The 13,014-nt window shown below is 46.5% G+C and overlaps 2 protein-coding genes across 3 annotated transcripts; both read right to left on the reverse strand.

Moving 5' to 3' along the window:
- Positions 1-370: 370 nt before the first annotated feature.
- Positions 371-3,819, reverse strand: LOC101762303 (probable sugar phosphate/phosphate translocator At3g11320). Its single transcript, XM_004984769.3, has 4 exons — positions 3,076-3,819; positions 2,056-2,159; positions 1,697-1,925; positions 371-931 (listed from the first exon to the last, which is right to left on the reverse strand). Exons 1-4 carry the CDS (start codon positions 3,562-3,564, stop codon positions 779-781), a joined length of 975 nt encoding a protein of 324 aa, XP_004984826.1. The 5' UTR covers positions 3,565-3,819; the 3' UTR covers positions 371-778.
- A 2,951-nt stretch (positions 3,820-6,770) lies between these two features.
- On the reverse strand, positions 6,771-10,431 carry LOC101761099 (arogenate dehydratase/prephenate dehydratase 2, chloroplastic). 2 transcript variants are annotated; one of them, XM_004984768.3, is made up of 12 exons: positions 10,008-10,431; positions 9,831-9,892; positions 9,624-9,716; positions 8,871-9,071; positions 8,697-8,780; positions 8,431-8,526; positions 8,272-8,349; positions 8,077-8,166; positions 7,931-7,989; positions 7,726-7,807; positions 7,572-7,661; positions 6,771-7,247 (listed from the first exon to the last, which is right to left on the reverse strand). In XM_004984768.3, the coding sequence occupies exons 1-11, from the start codon at positions 10,291-10,293 to the stop codon at positions 7,602-7,604; spliced, it is 1,191 nt and encodes a 396-aa protein (XP_004984825.1). In that variant the 5' UTR covers positions 10,294-10,431; the 3' UTR covers positions 6,771-7,247; positions 7,572-7,601. The 2 variants fall into 2 exon arrangements, with proteins under 2 accessions (XP_004984825.1, XP_004984824.1); XM_004984767.3 differs by having other exon boundaries at positions 7,726-7,810.
- Positions 10,432-13,014: the final 2,583 nt, after the last annotated feature.

Consider the following 13,014-nt stretch of genomic DNA (forward strand, 5'->3'; position numbering starts at 1 on the left):
TTTCCTTCGCACTATCGGCAAACAAGCAGTCCTTCAGCATGGATTCTCAGCAAACGAGATGAAAAAGGCAAAAACTTGGCAACCTCCTCGCACAGCTTCCGTTCGAACAAAACTCTTACGTCCAAAACAAGCAACAGCTGGCAGTGTTCATACTTCATCACATCATTCATTTGAGTCTACGCCCAAACATTTAGCGAATAAAATGATTAGAAATCCAAGTGAATCATTTTACATCACACGATAACAATACTGACGCCAGCAGCAGTACTGTCGTATGTAATTTTGAACCAACAACATAGATTGTATATTGGCAGGCATTTGATGAGGCAAGCTATACATGGCAAGTTTGAATCACCAACAGTCAGCTATGTGAGCTTAAATTCAGTGTCATAATATATTAGGAGGTCCTGGAGCAAAGTTTGGTACAGGCAGTCTTCAGAGCAAAAGAAAATGTAACTTACAATAGCAGATGAATAGAAGAGGGGCAATTTCCAAGAACTAAACGTATTAACCAATGCTGGCAGTGTGAGCCACGGTTCTCTAACACAAAAAAATTATATTCCATCCATCATCACCATTAGCAAAACAAAATGCCTCCCAGATGCCAAGGTAATACTACAGGTATTATTGGACTTCTATCCTCAATGTCTAATCGCTGAGGCGCCATACGACGCAGGATTTGTTGCGACCACCCCCGATGTAGTTCCCCATCATATATTAGCTCTGGGCACTGACCGGACAAAGAAAGGATTGCCATATTTACTGTCTTCTAGGGTGCTCACGGCTTGTTGCTGCGCTTTTTGGACTCACTGTAAAGAATAACGCCTATAACTGTGAGAGTGTAACCGAGCATTCCTGTTATAGACACAGGATTCCTGAATATCATAATTGAGACGACAACTGCCACAGCACCCTTTGCATTTCCAAGAACCTGGGGAGACATGGAGTCAGATCTTTTTTAAAACATAATTCTAAGGATTTTAATCCAAAATTTTAAAACAAAACAAGGTAAGGCAAGATGGCAAACAAATAACCTTATACCACGTGGTCCATAGATCAATATAAAGCAACATAATGATGTATGTGTCTAAAAGATAAGAGGAGTAGAAAGCTTGTTTCACATAGGTTTTGGAACCCGTACGAGAGTAAGGTATATATGTTAGTTTTCAGTAATAGATTTTCACCAGATCTCCAAACAATTACGGACCAAAGACATTCAATTTTCACATTCTAAACAATTCACTTTCCAAATATGTTTCAGTAAAAAACATAAAAGGCGTACGCTATTAGTATAGCAATTCTATATTGTAGCCAATCACAGACCCAATCTGAGTCATGTACATTTAAACTAGGCACTTCTAGCTATATACTTGATCAAGACAACACGCGTGTGTGTTTTAGCTCAGCAAAAACAGGAAAACATAATGGTTTAAAAAGGTGGAATACTACTCGACACTTATCCTAGCATCATTCCCCAACCCATCTTAAATAGCGTGGATCAAAATAAAGGTGCGTTAATGTGGCACATGCATGACATGGATCATGGATAATTAATAGATGTAACTTCATTTTTTAACCTTAAAACTTTCAGCAAGAAAAGCTAAATGCCAAACTACATCATGCACGCAACAACACTCTAATTGAATAAACCTCTGTGTAGGAAAGCTGAATTCATGAGTAAGAAAGCATTTGATACCTGTAGAGTCAGTGCACTAGTATGCTTGGTCACCAAGAAATTGGTCAAATTGACAAAGTATGCCAAGCAAGAATTGAACAATAGCAACCAAACAATCGTGAAATCCTTTTTAGCCAGCTGAATTGTAACGCCAACAACATTATCCTCCATAAAGAGAGTTGCAGGAAGCAAGAGAATAACGGCAATTGGAGCCATGTACAATAACAGATTCATAGAATTAAGCTTCTCCCTGTGAGATATCAGTACAGAGAAACACTCAGCATTCACATAATGCACAAAATGAAAGTAATATATGAAACCAACACAATCTGTATATAATAGTGTATAGCAAATACATATAAAAGGGAAAATGGAGTTACCCCTCAGAAGACAGAAGAATTCCTTGCAAAACTGTCTTCAACGCCCTTGCTGCAGTGGCTCCTATGCACATGATGAATCCAAACAGATGAAAGCTAGGCTCGCCCTGGAAATTTGTTTTGCATGCTCCATATTAGTTAGTGTTAAAAACTTCAAGAAACAACTATACTTAATACATAGTAGCGTGCATGCAAAGTTCTAGGTTCTCGACTCACAATTTGAGATATCCATACTAGTGAGAAACATATACCTCCTAAAAAGCTTTCTCACAGCAACCATGTATAGCAACAACTTGCTATACTGAGATGCTGCACATGAAAACAAGATTCCGCACAATACTGTTATTAGGTAAATGCCTCCAGTAGTCATCAGACACTTTTCTAATCTAGTATGTTGTATTGTACAAACTAAAGCGATAAGCCTATAACACAATGCAGTACATATTACATATAACGCAAGAGTTTCAACTTAATAATGTGTAAAGCATGAATATTTCGCAATCCAATTTCAAAATATGAAGAACTTTCCCGTGCATCAAATTGAACCTACTAGGAAGAAGAGATGTGAGCTTTGAAAATTAGGCTAGCACATCCACAGTTTCCATGCAAGATTTATGCGGAAAAACAAGCTATTCCTATTGTACTTCCTGAGGAAACAAATTTTTAAAAATGATTTCCCTCTGATAAAGCTCAGTCAACAGGATTACTCTCCGGCTGATCACGTAGATGGTGAACAGCTGTTATGAAAGTTGATCACTTGGCCCTAAATAGCCAGCCCCTGAATGGTTTCATCTGATAATCCCAAAATCATATTCCCAACGAAGGGAACACCATCCAATGAACTGAGGCTAGATGCCTGCCATTTCACTCCAATTACAGTTCGATGAGATCCACCTCTCATCGCCAGCTCGACCCCACTGTTGCCAAGCTCCGAGCCAGGCAAACCAGAATTCCCCCAGATCCAACCCCAACTTCAACAGATCTACCGAAACGAGAGATGAGGCTGAGCAGGCAGTAACTTACGCCGCTGGCGATGATGACCCCGGTGACGACGGGCACGAGGGTGAGATAGGTGACCCATGACTCGCGCTTGACGGTCATGATGTACGCGAACACGGCGGTGAAGAAGGGCGTGGTGGCGCCGACCGCCTGGTTGAAGGAGACGGGGAGGTAGCGCAGCGAGACGTTCCCCGACACGACGGAGCCGCAGAAGACGAGGCTGAGTGCGGCGATCTTGGCGAGCTGGACGCGGGAACGCACGAGCTGCATGGGCACGACGCGGAGCCAGGCGATGGCGGCGTAGGAGAGCAGGGCGCAGGCGGACATGTGGCACATGGTGAGGAAGATTGGGTACTTGAAGCCGTAGTTGCTGAGGAGGTACTTGTTGAGCAGGAGCACGCCGATGTTGGAGGAGTACCAGGCGCTGACGAGCCCCACCGTGAAGAAGCGCCCGGTCCCCGCCGCGGCCCCCGCGCCGCCGGGGGACGGCGTGGCGCCGCCCTTCGCCGTCATGGCTCCTCGGTCGTCGCCGCGGGCGCCGGCAGCACCCCGACGCGCGCGCGCAGGGGGGAGGAGATCTGGGGAGGGAGGAGGTGGGAATGCGTGCGGGGGTTGGGTCGGGTTGGGTCGCAGTTGTGGTGGTGGGTTTGGGCTTGGGAGGCGTCTGCGTGAGCCTCTGCGTTTATGGGAGCGGGGCGGGAGACGGAGACGCCCCCCTCTGTCGGTGGGTGGACGGAGCTAGGGGAACGCAGCGGACAGATCTTTTCCGCCTTCTCTTTCTGCCGTGCTGTTCTTCTTCTTTTTCATATTGATTGGCAACTCGGCATTTGGGGTTGGGGGGTTTCAAACTGGCAATGCATCCTTTTATCATTGTTATCCCCCGTGCATCTGAGCTACTAGATGGCTATAAACGTCGTCTACATCATCATACAGATAGAGGTGTTGGATATAAATTCATTTTCAAACCGTAGGAATAAATTGTTTTGAATGAGGCTTGCACTTAATTACATCTTGGGTAAGGCCAGAAAGACGAAAGCCATTTTTCTATTTTTATTGCCATTGTCAAACAATCCTGAGCTAGGTTTTAAAAAAAACAATCATGAGCTTTACCGAGTTCAGAACTCAAATAATGGTAGTTGTTTTTTTCTGTTGGAATTCTGGTTTGCCAGATTCAGAACTATATAATGTTGTTGATGTGGGAAAATAAATTAGGTGACATAGTTAAAATTGCCCACTTATAGTTTCGCGTATAGCTTTTATTACAAATCACGAGCACATCAATTTAAATGAGCATCACGAATCAAATTGAATGTGTTCCATCTATTTATTTTTTCCATCTAAAATCACTACGAAAATGTTGTTTTGAAGGTGGTGCAGGTTGTTACCATACTGGTAGCTATACGTTGTTTTGGCAAAAATAATCGTAACCAAGAATAAGATTATATTACAAGCCAGCCTCTCGATTTAAAACTAGCTAGCAGCCTCCCAACGATCATCACTCCTAACTACCTACTGCTCCACGAGATCTACACAGGTGCGTTTGGTCACAAGTTTGGCAGGTGGCAACGACTTGGAAGTCCGTTCGGCAGCCGAGCATGACAGCACCGGCCGCTCGGAAACCCAACCCCAATTCCCGTACCCCGCTGATCGGGTCCTGGTCTTTCGCGAGTAGAAAATAGCCATACCCCGATTGCGAGGCGCGACGGCTACGTCTACTACGCTTCGCTCAGCAGAGCAGCCTGAAGGAGCCGAGCCGGGCACGAGTGCGGCTCTACCTGCCTAATTCGTGGACCCGGTCACCCGGTTCGGTGGCACTGGCACGGGCTCAGCACGAGCGCGTAGCAGCAACGCGCCAAACTCTTGCTCGGGCTGAAGACTCGGTTGAGCAAGAGACAAAACGCCACGCCGAAGCCGAATACGACCCAGACTCGAGGGCCAGGTGACGGTGTGACACCTCGCTCGGTTTGCGCGTGCCAGCCAGCCATCTGGACCCTGGAGGAAGCCAGGAAGGTGCCTCCCCATGCAGTGAAGGACGCGAGTTTTAGCACTCAACAGTGACGTGTCCGAGGCCGTCGTGCTCGCTAGAACTGTAGTAAGCCACGACCTGTGGTGATGTGTTGGCACATTCGTTGTTCAAATTGTTGATAAAGAAAAGAAGGGGGAATAGGATCGGAAGAAATTGTGGCTAAGATCGGTGAGATTTCGGCATCAGAAAAGGCAGACGAAGCTTGAGGGAGAAGAGGCATATTCCGAGTGCTCCCCGTTCCGGAGGAATGGGTTCTCTTCATCCTACTCATCGCTTTTTGGTGTGATGAAGTGGGGTCAGCTCCAGGCTCGGATCAAAGCAACGAGAAGAGAAAAAGGCTAAGTGTGCTTACATCGTACGACAATCAACTGGGAAAGAGGGCACAAACTGTACGCAAACGTGGGGAGACCATTTCATCACGAGATCCAAAGAAACTAGGCCATCAGGCCATGTGCATGAGCCCGCATTTGACAGTAAGCCGCCGAGCCGTTGACCGAGTTTTTCCCAGCTCCAAATCAAGCCTCCCAGTTCCCATCTCCACACGTTCAGGATTGCTGATGCCTCCGATTCTGGGAACGGATGTTACACGAGGGGGACCGGTTGACACGTAAGTCATTAGGAAACTGGTAAGTTCTGACATATTATTTGACCGTCTCTAAAAATAACCGGAATTCCAAGACAGAATCAACCGAGGCCGGAGAGCACATGGTAGATCTTGCAGTAGAGAGCACAATCATATAGTAAGCGAGGAACGCATGTGGGGTTGCTCGAATGTTTCCGCCAGAAGAATGACTCCAGAGGAGAATATTCTCCAGCTCTGCAACTATACTTAAATAACAGCAGTTACAGAGTACTAGTAGCAGGCGCTAAACTGGAGTCAACATCCCGGCAATTACTTGGTAGGAGGTAGGGAGTAGAGTATAAAAATAAGAACGGACCCATTTGACCTGGCACTGATGGCAAACAGAGGGATGTTTGGTTGGCTTTGCTTATTTTTAGCACGTGTCACATCGAATGTTTAGATACTAATTAGGAGTATTAAACGTAGACTATTTACAAAACCCATTACATAAGTGGAGGCTAAACGGCGAGACGAATCTATTAAGCCTAATTAATCCATCATTAGTACATGTTTACTGTAGCAACACATTGTCAAGTCATGGACTAATTAGGTTTAATAGATTCGTCTAATTGCTCGCCGCCCGCCCGACGCCGACGCCACCCTCCGTCGCCGCCCTCCACTCGCGCCGCCCTCCGCCCGCCCGATGCCGACGTGACGGGGAGGTGCGCCGGGCGAGCTCGAGCCCCGCCGCGGCCGGGCAAGCTCGGTGGGGGAGGAGGACCTCCGGTGGTGGGGATGAGGCGGCGCAGGGGGGCGGACCGCCGGCGGTAGGGAGGAGGACCGCCGGCGCGAGCTCCCCTCAGTGGGGAAGGACTTGCGGGGAAGAAGATGGAAGGTTGGGAAAAAAAAGAGAGAGAGGTTGATAGGTGGACCCCACAGCTAACAGGTGGGGTCCACAACTAACGGTGTTAAACAGATATCCATCCCAACCCACTTAACCAGCTCAACCAAACAAAAAATTGGGTCCAACCCATCCCTCCAATCAAATAAGAGATGGGTTGGCTCCAACCCAGAAAAGTGGGTCGGCTCGAACCGAACCCACGTGGTTCCAAAACCAAACGGACCCATAGATGAACATGGAAACACGAGCTCTTAGGAATTATGCCACGATACTATATTGCACATGAAGGAGACAGATTGTTTGCTACTATGACGACCATTCAAATAACACAATTACACAAAGAAACTTTTAATGCAGCAGGGCCGTCTAAGGAACCAAACTCTAGTAACAGACAAAACAATTCTACTATAACTGTTTTTTCACCAACCAAATATCCAACCCTTTGATCTCTATATGCGTTCTAGCAGGCTCCTTCATAACTGCAGATAGAAGGATGACAGCTCTTTAAGGTATCCTCCTCGCATAGAAGATCACCAGCAAAAGATGCGATTTTCTTCCCAGTATCATAACCAAACGCATGCCTCATATGCACCTTTCCTACAGTTCTAATGTAGATATGCTTATTTGCTCCATCAAAATTAGCATCACCCTGATAACTGCTCCTGTCTTTTCAGCTGGCTGCCCATTTCCCCTAGTTTCTACAATTCCTGGATTACAAGACAATTGCGAGCTAATTAGATCCTTGAGGAAATGAATCATTAATGTAGCGATAAAACTTTCCATATACATAAATTTAGTACTGTATTTTACAAATGTATGGTTCCTTCTAGAATGGTTTGATTTTGTTAAAGACCCAATTAATGAATTAATATAATTAAAACTAGGCCTTATAATGCCAAACCTGTGACCTTCTAGAGTGGGCCTTATAATGGCACGTTTTTACCAATTAAAACTGAAAAAACATTGCTCTTCTTTCCTGTATCATACAATAGCCAACAAACCGATAGCAGAAACGGATATTCATTACTCACCAGCATGTGATGTGCCGAAGTACTTGCTATCTAAGGTTCGTTCACATCTGTAGGATAGCTTCCCAGGACTCTTAAAAAGGTTGCAAACTCCTGTAAATAAAGAAACATGAGCACAGTTCTCTTTGACCATATTTTACTAAGCAAGAAAGAGCACCTTCAAATTTCCAAGAGCATTCTGAGTTTTTGGATCAGCCATTGAAGCCTCAAGATCAACATAAAAGAGATAGTCGAAGTTCCTGCTGCAACCCAGGATTGAATGGGTTAGTGAGATATTAACAGCATAAGCAATGCTCATATTCATGTATAACTGCAGGAAGTGAAATTGAATAATTTAGAAGGCCACAGGTTTGGCATCTAACTTTATGAGACAATCATCAGATACACGAAGAGGCCTTTCCTTGTGTGGACGACTTTCAATCTGCACATCCATTAAAAAACAGAGCACGCACAGTTTATTATTTCTACAGAATGCATGCGAGTTACAAGACAAGGTTGTTGGCCAGACCTTTGTGAGGTTGATTTCCCTCAGTGCGAATACAGCAAGTGCTTTGAAGAGCTGCCCAGGTCCTTCTTCTAGTGAAAAGACTATGCTAGTCTGAAAAAAAGACCATAAAACAGATCAGCTGGGTTGTCATAAGGTGAGGGTCGGATCCAGGCAGCTAAAATAAAGATGGAAAAGAGTTTGCAGAATAATTTGTACCTTGAAGGGTTTATCGGTGCGAGGTATGATGGGTTCTCGAGCTAGCATCATAAAACGGGTGACATTATCTTTGTCGTCCTAAAGAAAGTGATAGACTAATGTTGAGAACAAATAGAACATTTTCTGTTATTTTATTATTTTAGCATGAACTCACTGTACCTGAATATTCTCAGCAAGAACGTCCAGTCCATACAATTTAGCAGCCAATGAACTAGCAATAGCACCAGTGTCCTGGAGCATTTGTTCTGCAACAAACTAAGAAAGAAGAGTCCTGTTATGATTAAAGACAGAGAGTTCACTTGAAGAGTAACTGAAATCACATTCTGTCTCAAAAGTCAAAACAGAAGTTGCTAAAAGAGAATGAGGAAAACAGAGATATGTGCATTAGAAGGTGAATCTTCCAGGTGAAGAAAACATCACTCTACCTTTGCTGCACCAGCTGTGTCATCAACAGCTTCTCTGTGCTCAATTCCTAACCCTGTCAATGTGTGCTCACATTGTGCAAGAGCCTAAGAATAAAAAGAATGATATGTTGGCAAGTTTACATCCACAAAAAAAAGGATAAATAGTATTAATGCCAGATCAACCAAGCTGTTCACCTGGGGATGACTCATAGCACTTTTAAGGTTTTCAATCTCCACACCAGGATTGGCTAACAAGCAATGACGAACTGCAAGGCGAACTTCTCCAACAATGTGCAAACTATGCCGAAGCAAAAGGTCATAGTTCCGATGTATACTACCTCCCAATGAATTCTCAAGTGGCAGTACAGCCCTATCAGCCACCCAGTTTTGAACAGCCTGTCAAAGGAACAAACATATAAAATCTGTCGTATCTATTCCCTGCGCTACAACACCTTATTCTATGTATTGAAACAAAACGGCAAAATAGAAATACTAAGCATCAATTGTTATTGTATTTACATTAGATATTAACCTATCTTCCAAAATAACAATTGGTTTTAGAGAAAGTAGATTCTGTTACATAAAAAACCTACAATTGTTAAAGAGGTGCTCCCCTAATAAGATCAGATACACAGGTTTTGGTCATTTCTGGAAGTACAATTAAATCATTATGAACAAAATTTGCTGCCAAGAGATTTTTCCCCCAACACAACACTGTTCAAATGAAGCAACAACATACGCATATAGTGTGCTAGTGCGACTAATTATTGTGTTCAACTAAAGCAACATGGAACCAGTCCAATAGAGTGCCAGTATTTCAATTTCTTGATGCATTTCATAAAACAAAACATTTAACCATTTCCAATTTGATGTCCTTCTTCCGGAACCGCAATATGAATCAGCAAAATGACTAGGATAAATGTTCCAACAAGCAACGCCCGTAGCTACCTGAAATGCAGTATCGAAGTGCTCGCAGGGCACAGTCTCACAATTCGGGTATGCCTTCCTTGCTGCCGCCTCACTGTACGCCCCAGGGCAGCCCTGAATCAGACACCAGAACCAAACTCAAACTCCCATTAACATTTTTGGAGACACACACAGGCACAGAGGGAAATACGAAGGAAACTGAAACAGCAGACGCGTTTAGTCGAGCACCTGGTAAGCAACCTTGAGCCCCTTTCCATTCACTTCCATGACGTCCGCACTTGTGAGCGGCCCTGAACACAATTGAAAATAAAATAGAATAAATCCACAAGCAGCTAACGCGGAATCAAGTGATTAATCAAACCCAGAATCAGCTGACGCAAGCGCCACCGCGCCTGAGAAACTTACGACGCAGCCAGTGGGGATCGCGGGCGCCGGGGACGGTGAGGCCGGAGACAGGCACGGGCGGGCGGCGCAGCCCGTTAACGTCCACAGACTCGACGCCGTCCGCCACCGTCCCCCGCGGTGGCGAGGTGGGAGAGATGGAGATGGAGTTGGGTTTGGAGCTGTCACCGTTGGCGGCGGCGCTGCATTTCAGGGTGAGGGCGGGGCGGCGGGAGGACGGGGAGGTGGCGGAGTGGCCTCGGGCCCGGGCCGGGAGGAAGGGGAGCCGGAGGCAGGCCGTGGGCGCCATTGCCGCCGCCGCGCTGCGCGCGCAAGGGTTATACAGCTGCTCGCCGGCTTCGCAGTTGCTCACACACGAGACGAGAGGCAGCGGAGCCAAGGCGTGGAGATTTTCTTCTTTTCCCGGCTCGGTAATGCCCTAGGCTGAACGGTGTGTGCGCTGTGCGCACGTGCTTTTCGTTCTCGGGCTCACGCCGCCGACACAGGGACCGGACCTTGCGTTTGCGTATCCCGTTTTGCCCTCTCTCTCTCGCGCCGGCCCCCCGCCCCCGGGGGGGTCGCGAGGAAGAGAGACAACTGGGCTGACCATTTAGTACGGCCCGCAACATAATAAGCCAGTCTTAGCCCGGCCCAACAGTTGGAGAGATCGTCCAGCTTTCCAGTGTTTGATGATGCAGGGGGACCCTTTTTCCAAAAAAAAAAAGATGATGCAGGGATCTGCTCTTAATACTAGGAGCCATGGAGAATCATGTATGACCCTGTTCGCTTCAGCTTATTCAGCTGATTTATCAGTCACCAAACAGTATTTTCCTCTCACAACAAATCAACCGTTTCAGCCGACTTATAAGCTGATACAATATACAGAACCTGAAAGTTTTAAAAAGAGAATTCATCATTGGAGATGATGGTACCAAAAGAACAATATCCTGGTCGTTATTATTAATATACTAGCTGGCTGCTCGATCCTCCTCGATGTCATCACATCAAAACATATGATCTACCTGTCGCAAACCAAACTTTGCATGGTACCTATTAGCATCACGCGAATCAACACTCAGCTTGTTAATCGTACCGGCACGCCAAGTACGATATCTTATGAGGCTGTACTACCTTTTTTCAAACTTGTTAATTCACAAGATAGATGGATGCCCGTAATTTCAGCAACTTGTCCCTCCTCCAATCCGAAAGAATAACAGGGACCGGAGATACTTTGCTCGACTCGCGCATCACGCCCTCCCCTGATGCTTTTCCCGGCAGGATAATAGAAAGTTCGGCTTCGCAATCATGGCCTCGGTTTCTTAGCCTCCCTTGTTCCAATCGGCCGGGCGATACAGTACTGCTAGCAGCAACCAGTACACATCAATTAGTTGCTACTGGTGGTGTTCCTCATCCGTTCGGCCATTTTTCTTGGAAAATTTAGGGCCAGGTCGTCGCGGCACTGCACCATCAGCTTGTAGTAAAGTAATATAGCCTGCAATCCTGCATCGAGCCGCCATGCCTCGACCTTGTCTTTGGCTCCCTGCTTAACGGTAAGAGTATCCTCTTCGGCACTTAGGTATCTCTATCCTTTTTTAAGGGGGTAGGTATCTCTATCTCATGACAGTGAAACTGGTGGTGCGAGTGATAATCCTCGATGCGATCCTGATGCCTATTTTAATCGGCAGTACACGCAAATGAGTTTGTATTGTACTGTTCTGATTTTCTGAACCGCGCAGCGGATTGCATGGATTAAGACTCGTAACTCGTGACCGATGGCCTTGTTCGACGAAGCAATGATCGGCCTTCCCAATCAGGATAGAGATACTGATAAAAAGGATGTACCCAGTGCGAAAACTTATATGTATAAGGTGGGATCTGAAGAATGGAATTTCTACAGTCTTATCTTTACCCTTGCAAAATTCTTTTAAAATTCGATACTGATGTGGAATATTAATCGGCAGTACACGCAAATGAGTTTGAATTGCTCTGAACTTGTGATTTTCTGAACAGCGTATAGCAGCTTGCATGGATCAAGGCTCGTAGTCGTAACCGATGGCCTTGTTCGACGAAGCAAAGATCGGCCTTCCCAATCATTTTCACCATTGGATGACAGATTGGCTGCGCCTTTCTGGCTTCAAATCATTTTGCGAGCAAGCATGGACGGGATGGCCATTCCTCTTTCTTTGAACTGTTTCCGACCACTTGATCCAGCTCTCCACTGTCCCACGAATCCACGATCATTCAGTCATGGTTGCTGTCGCCGTCTCGGTGATCACAATTACTTTCCACAAGAAAGATCTTGGTGGTCACAACAAAATAGTTAGTTCCAGGAACTTTCAGCCCCTGTCCCTATCCGCGCATTTTAGATCTAATCCGTGTATGCACAACAAAAGTCATTTTTCTTTATTTCTTTTGTATGGTATGGCTTATTACTTTTATCGTTGTGTGTTTCTAATCCGTGTCTGCACAGCCTTTAGTATCTAGATTTTGTTCGTATCAACGTGCACGGCGCAGGACACACCGTGGCCTCGCCGGCGACAGAGCAAACGAACCACCCACGACGGGGCACCCCAGAGAGACGGGTCCGAGGAGGGAACCCGCAATCCCACAGCACCACGAGCTCAAAGACCAGCACTACTAGCTCTGGACTTTGGAGTCGGCCAGCCGGGAGGGTGTTTTTTGGCGTTCCCCTTTCCACACGTCGCCGCGGCTTGAACCAGGACGACGACGCCGGCGGCCGGTCAAACGCCACCAGGGACAGGGCACGGCCGGCCACGCAGACCGCATCATCCGCCCTGGCCCAACGGCCACCACCGCGTCGCCACGCCAACCTCTCTCTCGCACCCCGTCAGCCGAACCGCGTGGGACGCTACCCAGCCTACCATCCCGATCGGGTCGGTGCGTCCCCGTTTGACCGTTGAAACGCGCCGCCCGCCGTCGGATCCGGCGGGACTTCCCATCGCCGCCGTCCGTAGCAGCGCCCCTGCCCACGCTTCGCTCAAGTGGAAATCGGGGGGGGGGGGGGGGGTAT

The sequence above is a fragment of the Setaria italica genome, chromosome IX (genome assembly GCF_000263155.2).
Source record: "Setaria italica strain Yugu1 chromosome IX, Setaria_italica_v2.0, whole genome shotgun sequence".
Classification (NCBI taxonomy): domain Eukaryota; kingdom Viridiplantae; phylum Streptophyta; class Magnoliopsida; order Poales; family Poaceae; genus Setaria; species Setaria italica.